General features: G+C 52.3%; 1 protein-coding gene across 2 annotated transcripts; it reads right to left on the minus strand.

Moving 5' to 3' along the window:
• On the minus strand, positions 1-20,267 carry LOC101403985 (cytochrome P450 4B1). 2 transcript variants are annotated; one of them, XM_004442051.3, is made up of 12 exons: positions 20,088-20,267; positions 7,510-7,651; positions 7,286-7,330; positions 6,602-6,729; positions 5,648-5,772; positions 5,206-5,357; positions 4,949-5,055; positions 3,952-4,142; positions 2,103-2,236; positions 1,266-1,330; positions 1,083-1,165; positions 1-683 (listed from the first exon to the last, which is right to left on the minus strand). In XM_004442051.3, exons 1-12 carry the CDS (start codon positions 20,265-20,267, stop codon positions 500-502), a joined length of 1,536 nt encoding a protein of 511 aa, XP_004442108.2. In that variant the 3' UTR covers positions 1-499. The 2 variants fall into 2 exon arrangements, with proteins under 2 accessions (XP_004442108.2, XP_087302117.1); XM_087445991.1 differs by lacking the exon at positions 7,286-7,330.
• Positions 20,268-21,151: the final 884 nt, after the last annotated feature.

The raw sequence follows: 21,151 nt of genomic DNA on the forward strand, positions 1-21,151 counted from the left end.
TTTAGGCAATTTTTACTTATTCCTGTTATACTCCAAAGACACACACAAAAGTGAAACAAAGAAACACCTCTCAGTGAAGGCACAGCCCCAAAGCCATCCCTCTGTGACATGGAGTGGGTGAGTGTCTGGCCACAACCGTGAATCCCGAGGCACAGCTTCTATTGCGTGCACCGTGTCACTCAGGCTGGATGTAAGTTTCTGCTACATTTTAGGAAGACTGCCAATTGTGGGAGATCAGTGAAGATTCTAGCAGGAAGCAGGTGCTCACCATATGTTTGTGGAAGGAGTGAGTGAGCTCTAGAGTACATGCATGATAGGCATGTATAGACACACATGGCCCTGCCCTCGAGGTGATTGTCCATGCCGGTGCCGACTCCCCCTCTAATCGACAAGCCTCCGGAGGGCAGGGAGCCACAGCTACTGCACAATCCAGCCTGGGGAGGGCGGTGCCCAGGGTCAGGCCACGGCCTGGGCTGTCTGGGGCCTACTCTCAGCAGAGCTACTTCCCAGAGCCTGAACCCAGCGGCTTCAGGTGGAGGTGGATGCCATTCCGGGAGCGCAGGACCAGCTGGGGCATCGCAATGGGTGGTCGCGAGGGGTCCAGGGCAAACTCAAAGCGGAGCAAGCAGAGGGCCGTGACCACTTTCATCTCATTCATGGCAAACTGCTGCCCGATGCAGTTCCTGTGATGACAGCACAAAATGGCATCAGGCTGTGGGGTGTACAGAGTGAGGGACCCAGTGACCTCAGTGGCCAACAAAACCAATAATTATTTTGGGGTGAACAATTGGCTGATCGATTGATTGACCTGGGCTTAGGAACCAGATCCTGGGAGTGTGGTGAGGGTCCCAGACCAGGTAGATTCACAGGGGTGAATCAGGCTTGGAGGTCCCTCTTTGAATGACTCACCCACCCCACCACCCACCAGGGACTTGAATATGGAACGTACCCTGCGTTTGGATCACCACAAACCCAGCATGGCCCCCTCATCACAGAGTGCCCCAAAATGGTGCCTCCCCACAACACCTTCCATCCTCACCTGCCCGTACCTGAGGGCCTGGGGATGTTGGGCCTCTCCTTACCTGGGTCCAGCGGAGAAGGGTATGAAGGCATAGGGGTGGCGTCTGGCCGCATTCTCAGGGGAAAAGCGCAGGGGGTCAAAGACCTGAGGGGACAGGCCTTGCTTCAATACCTGCCAGGTCCTGGGGGAGGGGGACACTCATAGCCTCCCACCCCATCTGACCCATGGCCCAGAGATGGGGTACCTCAGGGTCAGGCCACACTGCGCTGTTCCTATGGAGGGCGTAGATGTGCAGAGAGATCAGGCTGCCTGTGGGCAGAGCAGAGGCCTGGTGACCAGGTGGTCCTGGGACAGCCAGGCCCACCTCCTCAGAGGACCAGCATCCCCTAGTGTCGCCTAACTGGGCACCAGCCCTGCCTGAGCACTGCCAGTGACGGAGACTGCGTGACCACCCTCAGCACATCAATGGGCTTTTGATCCTCATCACACCTGCTTCCTGCAGCCCCAGCACTGGACACAGCACCTGGCATGGATGTTTGTGGAAGGGAAAAGAAGGGGGACTGAACCCACCCCACCACAAGGTGGGACTGGCAAGGACTGTTACTCACTTTCTGCTTTCAATCAACTCGCTCTCAAGGAAAGTTATTACTCGTAACAATGTGCTATCAATAGTAACAGCTACCACTCATTGGGTGCTTACTATGTGCCAGATACAGAGTTAAACACTCTTTACGAAGCCACCACACATGGTTGTAGAAGTTGTATACTGCACAGCATCATAGTCTATGTGAATGATGCCTACTGAAGTTGTTCAGGGCACAGCCCGCATGGTGGTACACGACAGCCCTGATGAGTATTGTCTCTTTAATCCTGACAACAACCTTGTGAGGCAGGGACTTTCTCACTCCCATTTTACAGAAGAGGAAACAGAGGCTTAGGGTTAGAAGGATTTACCCATACGTTGTGCAGCCAGGATTGGGACCAGCCAAACACAAAGCCTGAGCTCTTCCCCACTGGGGCAGAGATTTGGCCAAAGACACAGAGGGTATCAGAGAAGCATCCCCAAATCCACCCCATGCACCTGCGGGCAGAGAGCGGCCATCCACAAAGCTGACAGGCTTGCTGAGCTGGCGGAACACCTGGGGCACGGGCGGGTAGAGGCGGAAGCTCTCCTTGATGCACATGGTCAGGTAGGTCATCTTGCCCAGATCATCCCTGCCAGCAACACAGCCAGGACTTCCTGGGTCTGCGGAGCCACAGGCTCCCACGGGAAGGCAGGCCCCAGCCCCACCATCCCCTTCACCTCCATCACACACCCGAGAGTCAGAGGGACACAAGCGCTCCAAGTGTCCAGGCCAGACTGGACATGGGGTGGCCACTCAGGCCCAGGGGTTCTGGCTCCACTCCTCTCCATCCCTCCCTCATCTTCACTGCTAGGAAGGGAAAGCACGGGACCCTAGAGGTGTATGCGCACCCAGGCATCCAAACAAGGTCACTCCCGTGTCTCCCAGGGCCCCACAGGAGCCCCACAGGGACAGTTCTCTAGGTCCTGTTTGGTTTCCCGTGTAGAGCTGGAACGGGGCTGATACACACTGGTCAAATGAAGTAATAAATGTATGAACAATGACAAGCTCAGATAAAAATATATTTATGTTTTTCTTTTCATTTTTGCCACCAGGAAGCTCAGAGCAGTCTAACTATAACTCTGTGTAGCACTTTATGACAGAGCCCCAAACCCTAAGGTCTTGCCCCTGGTCCTCATTTTTCATTTGTGTTTTACTATTTTATTAAATAAATGCCCTTTAAGTTGCTTCAAGTTCTAGATGGAATGAAGTGAAAATAAAATAAATAAATATTTTAACTCCCTGCCTCAGGCTGTGTTCACACTGTTACCCACCCTGGAGGGTCGGGGTCTCTCTCCCTCTGCCTATCCGAGTTTCACCTCTCCTTAGAAAGCCAACTCGAGCCCCACGCCTTCTGATTCCTCTGCCCTCAACATGGGGCCACTCAATCTTACCTATTCTGTGGTTTTCTCTAGCTTGTTGGTTATGTGAATTTGTCTCTAAAAACTCCCCAGGGACAGCAACTTGGCTCCTCCTCCTCCTCTCCCCACCCGCACCCCCAACACCTCCTGACACATGGCTGGACACACTGGGAGGCTTCCAACATCTGACCAATAAATGGGTAGTGAAGACTCGTCCTCCAAATCTTAGACCCTGGAATTACAGGTCAGTGTCCCTAAGTGAATCTGAAGTTTCTCCCATCGACTGAGCATATTCCATGTCCCTGCTGTGTCCCGGCCTCGTGGAGCACAGAGAGAGAGGGGATGTGAAGGCCTGTGGGGAGGAGGCAGGGAGAGAGGGATGTGAGAGCAGAGGTGGGAGCAGAGCCTGTGGGAGATTCCCAGAGATCATGCTGCAGAGAGAGGTCAGCTCCAATTGGTCTCGTGTTGATGAGTTCAATCCCAGAGAACAATCGAAAGATTTTCAGTGATGGAGTCTCGAAACAGACTTTTCTCCTTCCCCCGAGGATTCTGGAGGCTGCAGACCACCGTCCAAAGGCAGGTGGAGGGATCAATTCCCCTGGCTTTCCCAGCTCTGTTTCTCTCCCAGAGCTCCCTGCTCTATCCAGGAACCCACCAGGGCAGTCAGGTTCTGCCATCTGATGGAGTCAACACACAGGACATCAGCCTCCTATTGACAACCTTCTCTCATGACTCACACCTGAAAAAGCTCCTTTGTGGGAGAATGGGCTCAGGGGTGCATCCATGCACAGCTCCCCAAAAAAGCCACTCAGCGGAGGGAACAGGAGAGCTGCCACCACCCTCACCTGGTTTCCAGGGTGGCCTTGTGTCATCCAAGGATGACAGCAGACAGCACGGGCACAGGCCTTCCCTGGGGCTGAGCAGGACAGACTGCAGCCTCACTCACCACTGGAAGGAGTCTCGGCCCTCGAGGATCTCGCGGACCTCCTCCCGACAACGCTGCTGGTGCTCGGGGTACAGGGCCATGCAGTAGAGAAACCAGGAGATGCCACTGGTGGTGGTGTCATGGCCTTCAAACATGAATGTGTCCACCTCAGCCCGGAGGTCTGCATCTGACAGCTTGATCCCATCTTCATCCTGGGTCAGCGGAGGTACAACGAGACGGCCCAAGGCATTTGAGGTGGGTACCAAGAGGAACCCATAACAGTAGTTGTCACACGAAGGCCCGAGGGAAGGAGGGACAGTTCCTTGTCAGACTAGGGGTGAGAACCTTCCCCCAGATTTCTATCTGTTCTCCCAATCCCGGCTTGGATGCCTCCTATTCCAGGAAGCCTTCCCTGATCCCTCAGGCCAAGTGACCTGTGACCCTACCCAGTCCTGACTGTCAGTTCTGCTCACTTGACAAACAGAATGCGACCTGGTGGAGGAAGAGATCTTTGTCAACGTCCACCTCCTGTCTTCTGCACTAGACTACAAGCATCTAGAGGGAAGGGCCAAGTCTTTCTCATCTTCTGGATCCCTAGCACAGGAACTGACACAGGGTAGGGCTCAGTGAGTTTGTGGATGAATGAATAAAGGATCAACTGAATGAATGAATGAGTGAGTGAATGAATAAATGAATGCAGAAACTCTAAGATTCTAAGATTCTGGGATGCTGAGATTCTTCCCAGTCTTAGAAGTCTAGAGCTGGTCGACAGGCCTTCGTGCATGTGACCCAACCTCCCTGCTAGGACATCTCTCCCCAGCGCCACAGCCAGCCACACCCGGCACCTTCCCACCTCTGAGCCTGTGCTGATATGTGTTGTGGGACAAGGAACAGGCCATGTTTGCTGGGCAAAGAGGAGGACAATGGTTAACAGCCCTGCTGCTGTCCAGTGATCCCTTTCCTGGGAAGATGGTCTGCAGACCCCGTGGGGCCAGTTCCCAGGTGGGCGTGCGCTCACCGGAGCCCCCAGGAGAATGTCCAGGAAGTCCAGGTGCCTGCGGTTCCGGATCTTCTCCCGCTCTTTCTCGTCCTGCAGGGCTGTCTTCCGTTCCCTGATGACCTGGTCTGGGCCAGAGCACAGGGTGTCGCTGCCTGGGGACCCATCCTCTGCCCTACGGGAACCGAGCTCCTGCAGTGGGAGGGACCCCAGAGGGGCCGGGAGGAGCTGGACCAGAAGCCGGGCTGCCTGTGGGTGGGCCCTGGGCGAAGGCCCACCTGTGTGGTCGTGGGCCACCTGGCAGGCCCGCAGGAAGCGGCGGCCGTGGGGAGTGAGCCAGTAGATGAAGTCGTTGTGGTACTGGAAGGACTCCATGCGCTGCTGCGTCAGCAGAGTGAGCTCACTGACCGCCCGGTAGTAGCTACTGTCCCTGCACAGCAGAGATGTGGGGGCTGACACCGACCTCCAGCAGAGCCCGAGCAGCTGCACTCCAGAGTCCACCCCGACCGCCGCGCCTTCCGCCCTTCCTCTCCCTGTCCCTAAGCCTCCCCGCTAAAGCCAGCATCTGTCTCCCGCTGTGGGCAGGGCCCGGCTCCCCCTGAGCTGCAGCTCCCTAGGGCAGGACCTATCTCCTCTCAGCCCAGGACCCAGGAGTCCTGCCAAGTCTCCCCTCTGGGCTGGACGGGGTGGACAGTGTGGTCAGCCCGAGTGCCCCCTGACCTGTGACTCAGGCCACCATCTGCTTTTCCGAAGGTGCACTTCATGAGCGTGTCCAGCGCCATGTGGCCCACGTCGCAGAAGATGTCAAAGCTCTTATCCTCCCGAGCCTTCTCCTCCCACTTGTCCTAGAGCCCAGAGATGGAAGGTAACGTGGGGGGCGGGCCGGACTGGGTGCCCCACCCCTGTCCTCCAGAACCCACAGCCTGTCCTCCCCCCATGCACCCCCAGTCCTTGGCCTGGCCTCCATCCTGCTGGAGTGTGGGGGTTGTAGGCGCGTAGGGGCTTCAGGCCCAGAGGGCAAGACCAAAAGAGAGGCCCTGCACAGCGCACACAGACACTCTCTCCCAGCCAGGGAATCCTGCACATAAGGGAAGAGGAGACCCAAGGCGGGGTGAGCTCCCCAGCACAGTCTGTGTGTAAGTCAGGCCTTGCAGTCATGCTGGGGAGGAGTTTCCTGCAAGGGAAGATACTAGCCTGGGTAAGCTCTGGGGATTATCAGCCCTGAGACCCTGATCCTGACCCCTGACACCTGGCATCCCTTTTAGAGATGAGTTGCCAATGGCGGTATTTTAGGCAGTTGAGGTGGGCTGAGAATGAGGATACATTTTTTAGATGTGAAAGGCCTTCCTAACACCCTCAAATGCAGGGAGCCCTCAACTCTGCTACAGAAGGAGCCTTATTGAGGCCCCACAAAGACACTTTGGTCTGTAAGGGAGGGCTGTGTCTCCTGGTGGAGACAAGGACCAGGGCTGCCTGGCCCCTCGGGCCTTCAGCACCCGGTCAGCACCAGCAGGCAGCAGGTGTCAGGCGCAGAAGGCTCAGCACTGCTCTTGCAGGCGGAAGGGGGCCTTGGGCCTCATCGATTCTCCTCACTGCCCTCCTCCAGGGAAAACTGGGGGTAGGGAGGGGCTGGCCGGCAGCCACAGCCTCCAGGAGCCTGGCAGGGCTGCTCACCAGCATGGCACACGTGGAGTCAGCGAACACGGCCACATAGGGCTTCAGCACATCATAATGGAACCCAGGCATGAGCAGCTTGCGGTGCTGGAACCACTTGGGCCCCTCGAGGAGCAGCAGGCCTTTCCCTGCGGAAAGGATGGGAGAGGGAGGGCCGGTCAGTCCACACAATCCTGCCCCACCCCAGGCAGCCTGGGGACAAGCATACCCCACCCCACACAACCCTACCCCAGCCCTCCTGCCCAGCCTCATATCCCTACCCAGCTCTGCCTTCCAGCCACCCAGACAGCCTCACAGCCTCTGTGACACCTGCCTTGGTCCTACCACCCACATTTCCTCAGGCCCTGCCCTGGCCAGCAAAACCCATAAAATCTCCTTGGATCAATTCCAGTGCCACCTCCTGCAGGAAGCTGCTCTGCACACTCACACATTTTCAGAGCCCTTGCCCTGCCTGTCCAGGGAAGAGGACACACCTGGCAGGAGAAGATACCTGGACCCTGCTTCCCCTGCCAGCCAGGAGCTCTCCTGCCTCCTCCCTTGTCCTCCCACTGAGCAGCTGAGATTTGGAGAGGCACTGGGGGGGGCAGGTGGTCCAGTTGATGGGATAACTGACTTAGCAGTCAGAGAAGGATCCTGGTCACCCAGCACCAAAGGTCTAGGATGGGAAGGCGGGTGCCCACTCACCAATCCACTGGAGCAAGAAGTCATACACATCCGGGGCCTTAGGGTCTGCAGGACGAAGAGAAAATCAGGCCAGGTGACACCGGGGGATCCCAGAGGAGCTTGCTGATAAATAGGATGGGGACCTCAGCTGTCCAGACTTAGGGGGCAGGCCCAGGACTCCTCCCCACATGGTGCCCTGTGCCCTTTGTTCTCAGGAAGCTCTGCCATCTCCCAGGAGCACTCACCCCCTCGGCTGTACACAGCTTTGGCATAGTCAGGCTCATAGATGTTCAGGAAGCCAAGGAACTGTCCCAGCCAGAGTGGGTGGGCATACGGGAACTGGTGGGCCCAGGACACCACCTTGTCCAGGCTCCCCGTCTGCTGGATCTGAAAGGACAGCAGCAGACCAGGCCGCTCAGGAACCCAGTGTCACCAGCCAGGCCCCAAGACCTTGAGCAGGGAAGAGGGGAGGCTGCCCAGGCAGGCCTCCAGCATCCTTCCCTCCTCCTTCACTCCCCTCCCAGGCAGTCACCCAGTCCTATACATCACTGAGTTCAATCACCTCTCCAGCCCAGAGCCACTGATTTAAGTCCAAGCTACCCTCTTATTGCACCTGGCTTAGCTCATCAACCCCAAACTGGCCATCCTGCTTCCATCTGGTGCCTGCCACCAACCCTCTGTCTACACTGCAGCCAGAAAGAGTTTTCTTTTCAGCATTGAAGCTTTTTCACTAGAAAGGTAATACCAGCTTGTTGTACAATACACAAGTCACCTCGATTCCAGCTCTGTTGAGTCATTCAACACATTTTTATTGAGCACCTACTATGTGCAGGGCACTGTCTCAATGTCTCAGGGGAATGAGGCAGACATGGTCCCGCCCTTTCATTCTATGGGGAAAACTGATAATACAAAAGTAAGCAATTAAGTAAAAGGATTATAGACAGTAGTAAGTGTGAAGAAAGAAATAAACACTGTGCTACGAGACAGACCAACAGGGAGACCTGCTGAGATCACATGATCCGGGATGGCCTCCTATTGGAGACAACATTTCAGGTGAAACTCGAAAGATGATGAGCTGGCTGGCTGAAGAGTAAGGGGGAACCATGCCTGGTTAGGGAACAGCAAGCACAGAGGCTCTGGGGTAGGAAAGAGCATGGTGTCTTCCAGGAGCTGCCACTTGGTGGGGCAGTGGCCTGAGATGAGGTTGGAGGGATCACCCAGAGGGTGGTGTGTGCTCTTTGTGAGTTTTCTAGCACATGTACTCACCCAGTGGCATTTTATGTAAATCGAGTTTGCAATAAATACTTTTCCAAAACCTTCTGTTTTTCATGTAACATATCTTGTCCTTCTTCTCAAACTAGTGCAGTTAACTGTCCCTCAATATTTTTAACAATTGCACAGTATTCCACCCCAGGAATGTACCATTACGCGTTTGTCCATTTTTCCCTATTTTGAGTGAGTCTCTCAGAGACACAGTTAAAACTCCTCAGTGGCCTGCCCATGGGCCTCAGAATAAAGTCTGAGCTCCGTAGTTTGGGAGGAGGTGTAGCTCATCTTTATGAAGCACTCGTTGTGTGCCAGGCCTTCGTCTAAGCACCTGACATCTTGACCTCGTCAAATCCTCACAACAGCTCTGTGAAGTCCAGGTTTAGGGAAGAGGAGCCTAAGGTATAGAGATCAGAGGTTGCTTGCCAAGGACCGCACAGCTTGTAAGGGAGCTGGGATGGGAACCAAGGAATGTTGCCTCCGTGGCCCGCAGTCTTTGGGGCTTGACAGATCTGGGTTTGAATATCGATTTCCCCTACTTTTTAGATGTGTGAACTCAGGGAATTTCTTTTGGGTCTCTGAATCTTACTCTCCTTATCTGTAAAATTGGATGACAACACTTAGCTTATAGGATTGCTTTGACATTAATGAAGTCACGAAGCATGTGTGTTTAGTTGAGGTCGTGTGGCATTCAAGGCCCTTAACTGACATAATTCATGAAAGCACCTAGCGCTGCATCCTGCACAAACCAAGCCCTCTATGAGTAGTTCCCTCCCCTTCAAGCCTCCCTTTCCCCAACACCTTCCTCCGAGCCTCATCCCTGCATCTCCTGCCATATCCTATCCCGAATCCCCCAAATTGCACTAGAGAATGTGCTCGGAACACGCCCTGAGATACTTCCACCCATGGGCAAAGGATTACCCAAACCGTGTCCCCCGTCACCTGGGAGGCTGACCTTGGGTTACACTCTCCAACTCTGTCTCCCAGGAAACCTGATAACTGTAGAATGTTCACCATGTTGCTGGTGTGGAAATTAATGAACGAAACCTTCATTAAGTTGGAGTCAGGAGGGCCTGTAGGGGGAGCTCGCACACCCTATCCTATATCGTCAATTACACCAGACAGGAAGGGACAGATATTTGCATCCTGGACAGAAGCAAAACTACTTTACTGTTGAAGGAAGATTTCTCTCTCCACCTGGCAACAGCCCAGCCAACGAGAAATGCTGCAGCTCAGCCAATGAGAAGCCATTGCCACCCTGAACTGTTACTTTTCCCCAATGGAATTTCCTTTAGAACAGCGCCTCCCTACTCCCCCTTTTTCTCTGTAAAAGCAGCTCCCCTCCTTTGTTTTCTGGATTTGCTTATGGTTTACCATAGCATGCACATCCCAAATTACAATTCTTTTGTCTATGCCCAAATAAACTCCTTTCGAGGATAAAATATGTAAGGATAAAATAAGAGGCAAATTTGATTCTTAAGTTGACAGTAGGCAACATGGCTATGGCAAAAATGGACACTGGCTGGTAAATAACATCTGAACTGGGGAGAACCATGAATGAACTATAATCAAGACACTATGCTTTGGGCTTCCCTGCGTGTGGTGAGTCTTATAATGTGCGTGGCCCCTGCGGGAACCCTGGGATTGTTAGCAGACACTGGAATTCTGTGGGGCCAGGGGATTCTAAGACAAGATGGACCCACACCCACTGACATGGATTGCCAATATCTGTGTGGATGTGGTGAGGAATGCCTGATACTGCCTTGCTGGCAAGCTGCCCATATCCTCGGAGTAGACTGATGCTAACTGTGCCTGCGGTAGCCTTGTGAGTGTGAATGTTAGAACTAAGATGACATCCTGGGGTGTGGCATCATCTCTGGGACTTTGCTTAGACCATTCCTTCCTCCTCGTATACCCTGTACCCAAGGTGCCTGTGAAATTCCGCCTATTCCTCGACATCTAGCTTGAACGCCCTTCTTCAGGAACCTCCTCAGTCCTCCATGACCGAAATCTCTACCTCTTCTGGACCTCTCCAGCACTGCTAGTACCTTACCCACATTCCGCTTGGTGTTATAGTTGCTTGCATCCACAAAAAAATAATAATAATACTATTTACAGTGACATTCATCAACCATTTAATGTGTTCAGACACTGCGCTAATCCTGCTACACAAATTGTTTCATTTAATCCTCAGAAAATCCTATAAAAGAGGCACTATCATAATTCCCATGTCACAGATGAGGAAAGGAGGCTTGGTCACATGGTTCATTCGCAATGAAGCTGGGATTCACACCCAGGACCCCTGCCTCCACCTCTGGGCTATGAGTTTCCCGATTGCACGGATCACATCAGTGGCATCAACAGGGCACTGTGGAGCTCAGCACAGGGCCACGGACACAGTCCCTGTGGTGGCCACCACCAGCACTTCCTGTGTGTAAGCAGCATTGCAGACATCTGTTTTTTTTTCCAGCAGGCTCTAGCCTGCCTGCTCTGGCTCATGTCCAGATTCACCACTTGTTTCCACTTTCTGTCTCTCCACACAGGGCATGGAGGGGGCAGGTATGTATTGAGTATCCACTATGTGCCAGGTACTGTGTGAGTGAATTCACAGATTGCCTCACGCACCTAATGCGGAACAGATATTACTCTCATTTTACAGATGAGAAAACTGAGGGTCAGAGATGTGAACTGACTTGCCCATTGCTTGTAGGTTAGTAGTGCTCTAACTTGGGTTAGAGCCCCACAGTCTCTTCTGCACATTGAAGCCTGTCAGGGCTGCGTGTTCAGTTGCATAAATTGTGCAGTGCACTATCCCAGGTGTGCCATTCATGTTGAGGTCTGTGCAAGTGCTGGTCCTACTTTTCCTCCCTGTAAAGTTCCCTTTCATAGTCCTCAGCCGCTCAACTAATCCAAGTTGTATGTTCCAGGAAACAGCCTTGAAGAAGAACACAGAGCATCTGATAACGTAGCCCCCAGGGATCCTTGTGTGACCCAAGCCACTTCCCCCAAGGGCCCTGGGGTTTGTGCCTGCCTACTTTGGTTTCCACCCATCTGTGCCTGCTCTGAGGTTCCTCTCTGCCCAGGCCCTCTGCAGAGGCCTGTGCAATCTCCCCACAGATCCCTCCCTCGCTGCCTCTGAACTCAGCATCCTGAGTTCAACCCACGGGGTTGTAAGAGTTTTCACTGCCCTTGGGCACACAGTGTCAAAAAGCGCACAGAGTGATGAAACTCATCTCCATCCACTGGTGAGAGGGAACCTTCTGGTGTCCCTGACTCCTTTCCTACCTCCTTCCTGGCTGGTGTCCTTGGAAATGCCCCCTTCCCCCAGTGTCTCTCTTATTTTTCCATCTACCCTCTTGGATTTTCCATGCCAACTTTCTGATCACCATGGCTACTCCCCTTCTCTCCATTCCTCCCAGGTCCAGGGAGCCCTGTTGGATGGGGGGCAGGGAGAGGCTTAAGTCACAGAGAAGCCAGACTCACAGGATCTGAGGGTTGGAAGGAGCCCTTGGCTGATCTGGTTCATCTGAGCTCTACTTCTCTCCTCATCAGCCATGAGTGTGCCTCTCTGCAGCATCCCCACCTGGGACAGGAGACCTGACAGGAACATGCTGACCTCATGTTCACAGCCTGAGCTGGCCCCTGCCTCCCTGTTCCCAGCTTTCTCCTGTGCCCTTATTGCCCCAAGAACCTGCTAGGAGTGAGCATAGCTCTCTAACACCTGGCCCCACTAGCCCCAAGAGGGCTGGGGCGTCCTCCCTGAGGCAGACATGGCTGCTTGGCCAGCTCCTCTGGGTTACACAACTGGATGCCTCATACTCGTCCTCAGATGCCATGAGATTGCACCTCTACAAGGCCCTGAGGGTGGGCTAGCTTGTTCTTCTCCAGGAGGAAGGAAGTAGGGAAAGAGCCAGGCATGGAGGTAATTCACTGAGCCCAGCTACCCAGCCACACCCTCTCACCCTCACAGTTGCACTCCTCGTTGACCTCACCAAGAACACACAACAGGAGGGACTGGCAAGAGCAAGCATAAGTCACTACCCTCCTTTCTGCTGCCCCACAGTCCAAGTAAGCTTTGCTCTGAGAATCAGATCTGAAAGAGACTTCAACATCGCCTAGTGGAACCACATTCCATCTTTATAGGTGGGAACAGTGCAGCCCATAGACCACAGGGAACTGTCTCGCCTGAGTCGGGCCGACTACAATCCTGACTGAGGCTCTTTTGCTGCCTCCCCTGTTGACAAGCCTTCCCAGGCCAGCAGCCAGTTGCTCTGAAGCTCAGTTGGCCAGTCTTCAAGAAACAAGCTACCTGCTCAGCCAGTCAGCTGCAGCCACAGTTCTCCCAGGAAGGCTGCTTGAGAACAAAAATAAATCTGCTCAAGATGGGGATGGGAGTTCAGAAAAACAGACGGTTAGGGAGGGGAGAAGGCAGGGCTTTCCTCTTCGCCAACATGGTGGGGCTCCCTCCAGGCAGGTCATGCTGATCTCCAATCTCAGTACCCAGGGTAGCCGGGCCCAGCACCTTGACCCTGTGTGAATCCTGCCCCAAGAGCTCAAACATCTCTGGTGACAGGAAAATTACTGCTTTTCAAACAGCCCAGCCATCTTTGGACTGTCTCTTTTCTTCCAAAGACTTCTTGGTCACTGAATGGAAAGCCACCTGCCTGCGGCCTACCCCATGAGTCTGCACTCTATCTCTGGGGCCACACAGGCTCCCACTGCCCAGGGAAGTCCTGCAGGAATTGAGAGTAGGAGCCAGATCCTCCCAGGTCTGCTCTCCTCCACAATGGACATCCTCAGGGGCCCTTGAGGGCTCTAGTCTCAGTCGTCTCCCCCACCAGTGGGCACTGCCCCCCACACACGAGATTGGTCAGCACTTGGGGTATGCATGGGGCCCAGCCAGTGTCAAGGACAGCAAAGCTGTGTATTCAAAACTAAAGGGTTAGGAGTGCCCGCCAGGAAGAGCGAACTAAAATTGAGAAGAGGCAGCATCTCTGAAATACCCATAAAAATTAGTGAAAAAAATGGACTCAACTGACACAAACTCTTTGGGGATCCAATTATGGGGTTGATCAGAGAGCCATGGAGAGCCTGGAGGGAGGGGATCTAATGTGTAATGCCCCAAGGAGCAGAGAAGTAACTCCCCCCACAACAGAGTGACAAATAGGTGGCTGCATCCTCCGGCCTTTTTTTCAGAAACAAGTGTGTTACTACAAATGTACTTGAGAACACGTGAACATGTGTGAACAGACAACACACAGAAGGAACCCCTGGCTCAATAGAAGGAGCATAGGGACTTTGGGTGAGATCGACATGAGTCACCACGATTCCCCTAGCCACACACATTGCCTAGGAAGTGATGGTGGCGTGAAAAGTTGACATAGGTGGAGCCATTTTAAAATAGAGCAGGATCATATGGTATTTGACTTTCTCCCTCTGACTTATTTCGCTTAGCATAATACCCTCAAGGTCCACCCCTGTTGTCATAAATAGAAGATAAAAACAACAACAAACAAACACATAGAGACAGAGATGGATTGGTAGTTACCAGAGGGGATGGAGGAGGGAGGAGGGCTAAAGGGATGATTAGGCACATGTGTGTGGTGATGGATTGTAATTAGTCTTTGGGTGGTGAACACGATGTAATCTACACAGAAATCGAAATATGATGATGTACACCTGAAATTTGTATAGTGTTATAAACGAATGTTACTGCAATTAAAATTTTTTTCTAATTGTAAAAAAAAAATAAATAAATAAAATAAAATAAAATAGAGCAGGAGCAGCCGTTTCAGAGGAACTGCCTGCACTTCTTACTCCTTGAACGTTTAAACTGGGCCAGATCTTTGGACTGGGCCAAATGAATACTGTCTTCCAAACAACTGTAAGGCTAACAGAAAAACAGACATCCTGACCACAAAGACTCACAATTATGGACTCTCTTCCCTCTTAAACTGGTTTCTGTTTTTGAAGGTTGATGGGCCTTGCCCAAAGTCACACAACTTTCACATCCAGGTCTTTCAGTTCCAAAGCGTATGCTCTGCCCCCAACCCTCCCTGTTGTCAGCACCAAAGATCAACTCAGCCCCAGCGATGACTAGGTTGGAGAGGGAGCACAGGGAAGCATCCAAACACCTAAGAAGACAGGAGGGCAGGGGCCCAAGAAGTGCCCAAGAGTCCAGGGGGCTGCAGACATTGGTCCTCACCCTGTGTGAGTGGCTTTGCTGCCCCGAGTTGGGTCCCCAGGGTTCATTCAACAAATGGGTGTGGAGCACTCACTCTCAATACCAGGCACGGTACTAGTTTCTGGGGGCACAGTGGGAACGAGACAAGGCCCTGCCCTCCCCAAGCTTACATTCCAGGTGGAGGGAAATGAAGTAGGCAAGTATCAAATACACCAGTAATATAATTTCAGGTAGTGACAACTCGAGAAAAAAAATACAGCAGGATAAGGTCAGGGCTGCTACTGTAGACAGGGGTTGGGAGGGTCAGGGAAGGCCCTCTGAGGTGACATTTGAGCAAAGATCAGTAGAAACACCGTCTAGAAAGCCCTGTAGCATTGGCCAAAATCTGCTCCTCAAAACCTTCTCTATCTTCAACTGTCCCCTCCACCTCTCTGCTCCTTGCTCCCAGAAAATTAGCCTTGCTCAACTTCACATATAAAATAGAAGCCATTAGATAAAAAGTCCCTAAAAGTCAGCCACCAGACCTGAAGAACCACCTGCAGTCACCCAGCCTCCCCACTTTCCCTGCAGTTCCAGTAGAGGAGGCATCCAGGGCCTGTCCAAGGCCAATCCCTTTGGATTCCAGCCCTGCCCTCAGGTGCCTCTCCCATCTAACAGTCCCTCTCTCTCCCATATCACAAACCCCACCCTCTCTATTGGCTCCTTCCCAACTGCATTTAAAACAGGCTCATGTCTCTCCCACTTAAAAAACAAAATAAAATCTCCCTTGGTTCTACTTCCTCCTCTAGCTAACACCCTATTTCCTCCTCCTTTCATAACCTAACTTCTCAAAAGAGCTGACTCCTCAGTTTCCACTTCCTCCCTCCTTGACTCCCACCTCTCTGACACTGCCCCTCCTAAGGGGACCAGCACCCTCCTTGGTGGTAAGCCCAGAGGACTTCCAGCTGCCATGACACAGTTGATTGCCCTCTCTTTCTTGAACTCTCTCCTAGATGTCTTCCCATCTCTTCTGATGCCCCTTCTCAGGAGCTCCTCACCCAACATTTGTCAATGAAAGACTGAGGCTCCTCAAAATCCAGCCCTTGGCCTCTTCCCATGCTGCACCTCCTCCCTGTAGGCTCTCACAGCTCCCGTGGCTTCCTTTGCCATCTACCTGACACTGGTTCCTAAATCAACAGCTCATCCCAGTTTATCTTTCTCCTGAGCTCCAGAAACATGACCAACCACCTCCTGAACACCTCTGTATGACATCCTCCAGGACCCCCTCAGACCCAGCATTTCCAAACATGAACACAGCATGTTTGCCCCCCAAATCTGCCCCTCCTCTCGTACCTAGGAATGGAACCACCGTCCACCTTGATACCAGCCAGAATCATGGACTGGAGTTTTCCCCATAATTTATAGCAATACCAAGGGGGCTGCCCTGTGGAGGATGTCCCTCTCTCCTGCAGGTCCAGAAGTGACTATTACTTTGGAAGCCACAAACCAGAACTAAGAGAGCAAGATGTAGCAGTTCCCACAGGAAGGTCCTGCCATGAAACTCTGCAAATCCAGAACTCATGGCTCCTGTGCCCAGACACTGACAAGTGCTGCCAGCTCCTGAGCCTCCTCTTCCTGGGTCTCAGATCCCCACATGTTTGCACTTAGACGTAGAAATTCATTCCTCCTGGTTACAATCCAGTCTTGTGGCTCAAGGGGTCCTTATCCCTCTTTCAGTGACTTTGCCAACTCTGCTGTGATCAGCTACATTGATGCCACAGTTTAACAAAGCCCCCAGGGCAATCTTGTGCCCCCATTTTCCTAGCGCATAAAGGAGGCCTCACTGACACCCTCACATCTGGCTGTGGTGGGGGCCTTACTGCCTCCCTTTCCCATGCCCACGATGCCAAGACAGCCTGTTCTGCCTCTCATTTCTCTCCACCTCACAGGCTCACTCCACCAATCTCTGCCTGGATCATTGCCTCAGCCTCTGCCCTGGTCTTCCTGACTCATCTGTAGTCTCTGTCAATCTAGTCACCACCCCAAAGCCAAAGTTATCTTTCTACCACACAAGTTTGAGCTGTTACTTCATTGTCTGAATTCCTTCAATGGTCCCCCATTGTCCTCAGAATAAAGTAAAGCCTTCTATCATGGCCTACAAGGTCCTATGTGATCTGCCCCTACCCACTTCCAGCTTCATCCTCTCCATTCTGTCCTCCCTCTCACCACTCAAGAAGTGCAGAGCTACTAACATAGGCATACACTAGACCTCCAGAAACAAATATTTGTTGAACAAACTTATTTCCTAAACACGCAACATTCTTTCCAGCCTCTGTGCCTTTGTGCAGGTAGTGTCTTCCACCCTTCCTTCTGCACTTCCACAGGCTGCTACTTCCAGATCTCTTAGGACTCACCTCAGCATCCCCTCCCTGGGCCCAAGGATCTGGAACACTGTGCTGTGTTATGTCTCTCCTACAGACTGGGGTCTTCTAGGGCCACCTCTAGTCTTGTTTCTTCATCCTCTGGCTTCAACATAGGGCCAGACCCGGAGTTATTGATCAGAGAATGCTAGTTGATTGCGAAAAGAGAGACCTCCCAAAGACTTGGTTGATTTGGGAAGAAGGAAGAGGAAGAAGGAAGCAAATGTCTCGGGGTGTTTTGTAGCAAGAAGACCTCTATAATGATTTAACACCTGACATCTATCTGCCCAGCAGTTTGCAAAGTACCTGTACTTGATCCCTTCTGATCCTCTTCTAACCCAGTAAGGTAAAAAGGCTTATCTCCATGTTATTGACAAGGAAAGGGAAGCCCAGAGAGGAAGCACAGTGAAGGCCCATGATCAATGTCTGCTGAATGAAAATGAGCCACAGCCCCAGACCAGGGCTCTTCACTACACAGCACAAGGTCATGGGAACCATCCCAGCGATGAGCAAGGCCAGGGAAGAGGCCTATGCCGTCTCAGGGGATCACCTTTCCTGGGCTTGCATCTGGCATTCCCCCCTCCTACCAGCCCCCCAACACACACACACACAGACACACACACAGGTCAGATTCGTGGGTCCCTGCCAGGGGCCCCAACCTCAGGCCAACAATAAGGCTGAGCACCTCCTATGTGCAAAGTCTTCCCTGGGCCGCAGAGTGTAGTGAGGGGGACCCTGGAAGAATAGGACATGACCCTGCCTCAAGTGGACACATTCTGAGAATTGAGGAGGATGACAAGTACATGTTTCCAGGGCCTCTGGACTGTAACTGGAGACTAGAAGGGAAAAGTTAATCCTGATGGGCAGCTCTTCCCCGCCCCAGGCCCTTCCTTCCACCGCCAGTCCTCCTCCTCCCCATCCTACTTCCATCATCGCCAGGCCTAGGAATCAAATTTGCGGTCACTTTGTATGGACTTATCATGTCCTAAATGAAAAGGCACAAGTCTTGGGCCCAGCCTTGACTTAATTCTCGAGCTACTACACGGACATAGGCAAATACCTTGCCTTTCTGAACCTCAGTTTCCTTGTCTTTACGTTAGAAAAAATAATCCCCTCCCTCCCTCCCCATTTCTCAGTCTCAGGCTCATTTCTCTCTGACTGAGAGCAGAAGTGCCAAGCCCTGGAGGAATGCAGAGGTGTTGGGGCTGCCAAGGTAACTGGGAAACCTTTGTAGCACCCACGAGCAAACACTCCTACAGCCCTGCCAGCCATTTTTGGCACCAGGACCTTTCAGATACTGTGTTATAGAGCCAAGAAGCCAGAGCTACGCTGTGTTCCAGGCCCTCTACACACTCTCAAGGTGGGAGGCAGGGGCATTTGCAGGAAAGGGGACAGCCAGTTCTGACACAGGAGGGTGAACAAGGTCCCTGTCCTAGGGAAGCCCACTGGCTGAGGGCAAACATAGCCTTGATGGAGAAGTGGAGAGAACACGATAGGAGAGGGATTGATCTCCTTAAATGCCTCTCATACCCCCATCAGGGTTAGACTTCAACTTTCCCATGACCTCCTTGTGGACTTAGCAAAGCCTCTCCCAAACTCCTTCTGGTCCCTCCACTTGTCTTCTCCATCACTCTGTCTCCTCCATCAATTCCCCTCCCTACCTTCATTTTTGGTTCATTTGGTGATGCCTGCTCCATGTCAGGCTTTGTGCTGGACCCTGAGGGTACAGGGATGAATCTGACCAGATCTTCATCTCCCAGGTCTAGTGGGGAAGATGAACCAGTAAACAGAAGATGACAACCCAATGGCACAAGTGCTGAGATACAGAGCATGGGGCTGATGCTAAATCCTAGTTAGATACCACACCCAGCATGAGGCAGGGAAGGCTCTGGTGTCTGTTTTCTCCTCTAGATAGCAAGCTCCTTGAGAGCAGGGCCTGGGTCTGATTCATCTCCCTGACCCATCCTTTCCTTTCCTAGGTATCTCCAGGATGCATGTAGGTGTCTAGGCCATCCTGAGAGGGTGTTATTTGTAGGGGCAAGAATAAGCCTGAGCAGTCCTCATCTGGAGGTCAAGCTCATTCCCAGCGTCAATCATGGAGGAGAGGCAATTCCCTTGACTGTGAATGGAAAAGTGTACTCAGGAGATAGAAGAAGTCATTATGCCTCCTTCTGAGCCTTAATCTCTGAGTTCCCAAACCTGGCTGCAGATCAAAACACTTGGGGAGGTTTTTAAATTCAGACTCCTAGTTCCAATATGCTAATTAGGATCTCCAGGGGCTGGGGGCCAAGGAATCTGCTTCTCCCAGTTGATTCCTCCAGGTGTCCCTTGCCCTGTGTTCAGAAACCTCTAGTCCAGATCCCCATTATGGTAGGGAGATAAGAGGTGTTCCTGACAATGGGTGCTAATGTGGACCCCACTACCCTGAGATAACTGGGGAGGACAAGCCAGGATCTGAACCCAGGAAAATACCACGGCTCCTGAGCCAGCCCACCTTTGGGGGCACCAACTGCTTAGATGCTCCAGGATGTCTCTCAGGTGACAGCCCTTATCTCTGCCTCCATTCGCATTTTCTGGGTTAAAAATGGAAATCTTTCCACTGCGCAGAACAAAGGAGGTGCTGGTTACCCTCTAAACAAGACTGCCTAGTTCTATCAGACTGTCCAGGGCTTTCTCCCCAACTCTCTGACTGAGGCTTTAGCAGAGCTTTGTCTAAGCCTTGGGCCTCAAAATGATGGGAAGGAGTCTGTGGCCTGCTTGGGCCCCAACTTTGAAGTGCCCCCATCTGAGGCCAGCTGGAAGGCAGGAGTGAGGGGGAGATCGGTGGGAAAGCTGACTGGGAACCATGGCTCCCAGGACATCATCCCCACGCCCAAGCGTAGGGTCTCCCTCCAAGGTGCCAGGAGATTAGGCTGGATTCTCTGAAGGAGAGGAGGCCGTTTTCTTTCTCTACCCCTCCCTCCCCAAAACGTACCTCGAGGGCATGCCCAAAGAGCCAGTGGGTGGGAGGCCCTGGGAAGCTGTCCATAGCCCTGGCCAGCTTCTGCCTCCGCAGCAGCACTCTAAGGAGCTTGAGGAAGCCTAAGACCAAGATCAATCCAAAAGCCCAGAGGCCCAGGCGAGACAGACTCAAGGAGAGCAAGACGGGCGCCATGGCTGGAGACGCAGCTGCCCTGGCTCTGGTCTGCCTCCTGCTGCCCTGGGGTTCCCTTATGCTCTGGACCCAGGCACCCTGCCAGCTCCTACCCCCGGCCACGCCTTGTATCCAGCAGCAGCCCAGGCTGGGCTGAGCTCCACGGGGCGGAGACAGCAGCCTCAAAGTCACGGATAACAGAGGAGACAGGACTCAGCTGAAGAGAAACCAGGTGGTGGGCTTTAAAGAAACCAGGCATTGGATATCTGGTCTTGGTTCCACGGAGGAACACGCAGAAGGCAATTCTTGGTGTGATCATCACATAATGATGACTGGCTTTTTTTTTTTTTTTTAATTTTTTGTTTATTGCAGTAACATTGGTTTATAACATTGTAAAAATTTCAGGTGTACATCATTGTACTTCTATTTCTGCATAGATTACATCATGTTCACCACCAAAATACTAACATGAAAAGATGTTCAAAATCATTAACTATCAGGGAAATGCAAATCAAAACTACAATGAGATATCACCTCACGCCCGTCAGAATGGCTATAATTAACAAGACAGGAAACAACATGTGTTGGAGAGGTTGTGGAGAGAAGGGAACTCTCATACACTGCTGGTGGGAGTGCAAACTGGTGCAGCCACTATGGAAAACAGTATGGAGATTCCTCAAAAAATCAACGATAGAACTACCATATGATCCAGTTATTCCACTGTTGGGTATTTATCCAAAGAACTTGAAAACACCAATTTGATGACTGGCTTTTGGTAGGAGCACCTTGTATGTTTCAGGCACTTTCTACACACTATCTCATTTAACCCAAACAAGTAGGTCTTAGGTACTCAATCTTTTTTTTTTTTTTTTTTTAAAGATTTTATTTATTTATTTTTTCCCCCC

The sequence above is a fragment of the Ceratotherium simum genome, chromosome 22 (assembly GCF_057802395.1).
Source record: "Ceratotherium simum simum isolate JZ-2026a chromosome 22, ASM5780239v1, whole genome shotgun sequence".
NCBI lineage: Eukaryota > Metazoa > Chordata > Mammalia > Perissodactyla > Rhinocerotidae > Ceratotherium > Ceratotherium simum.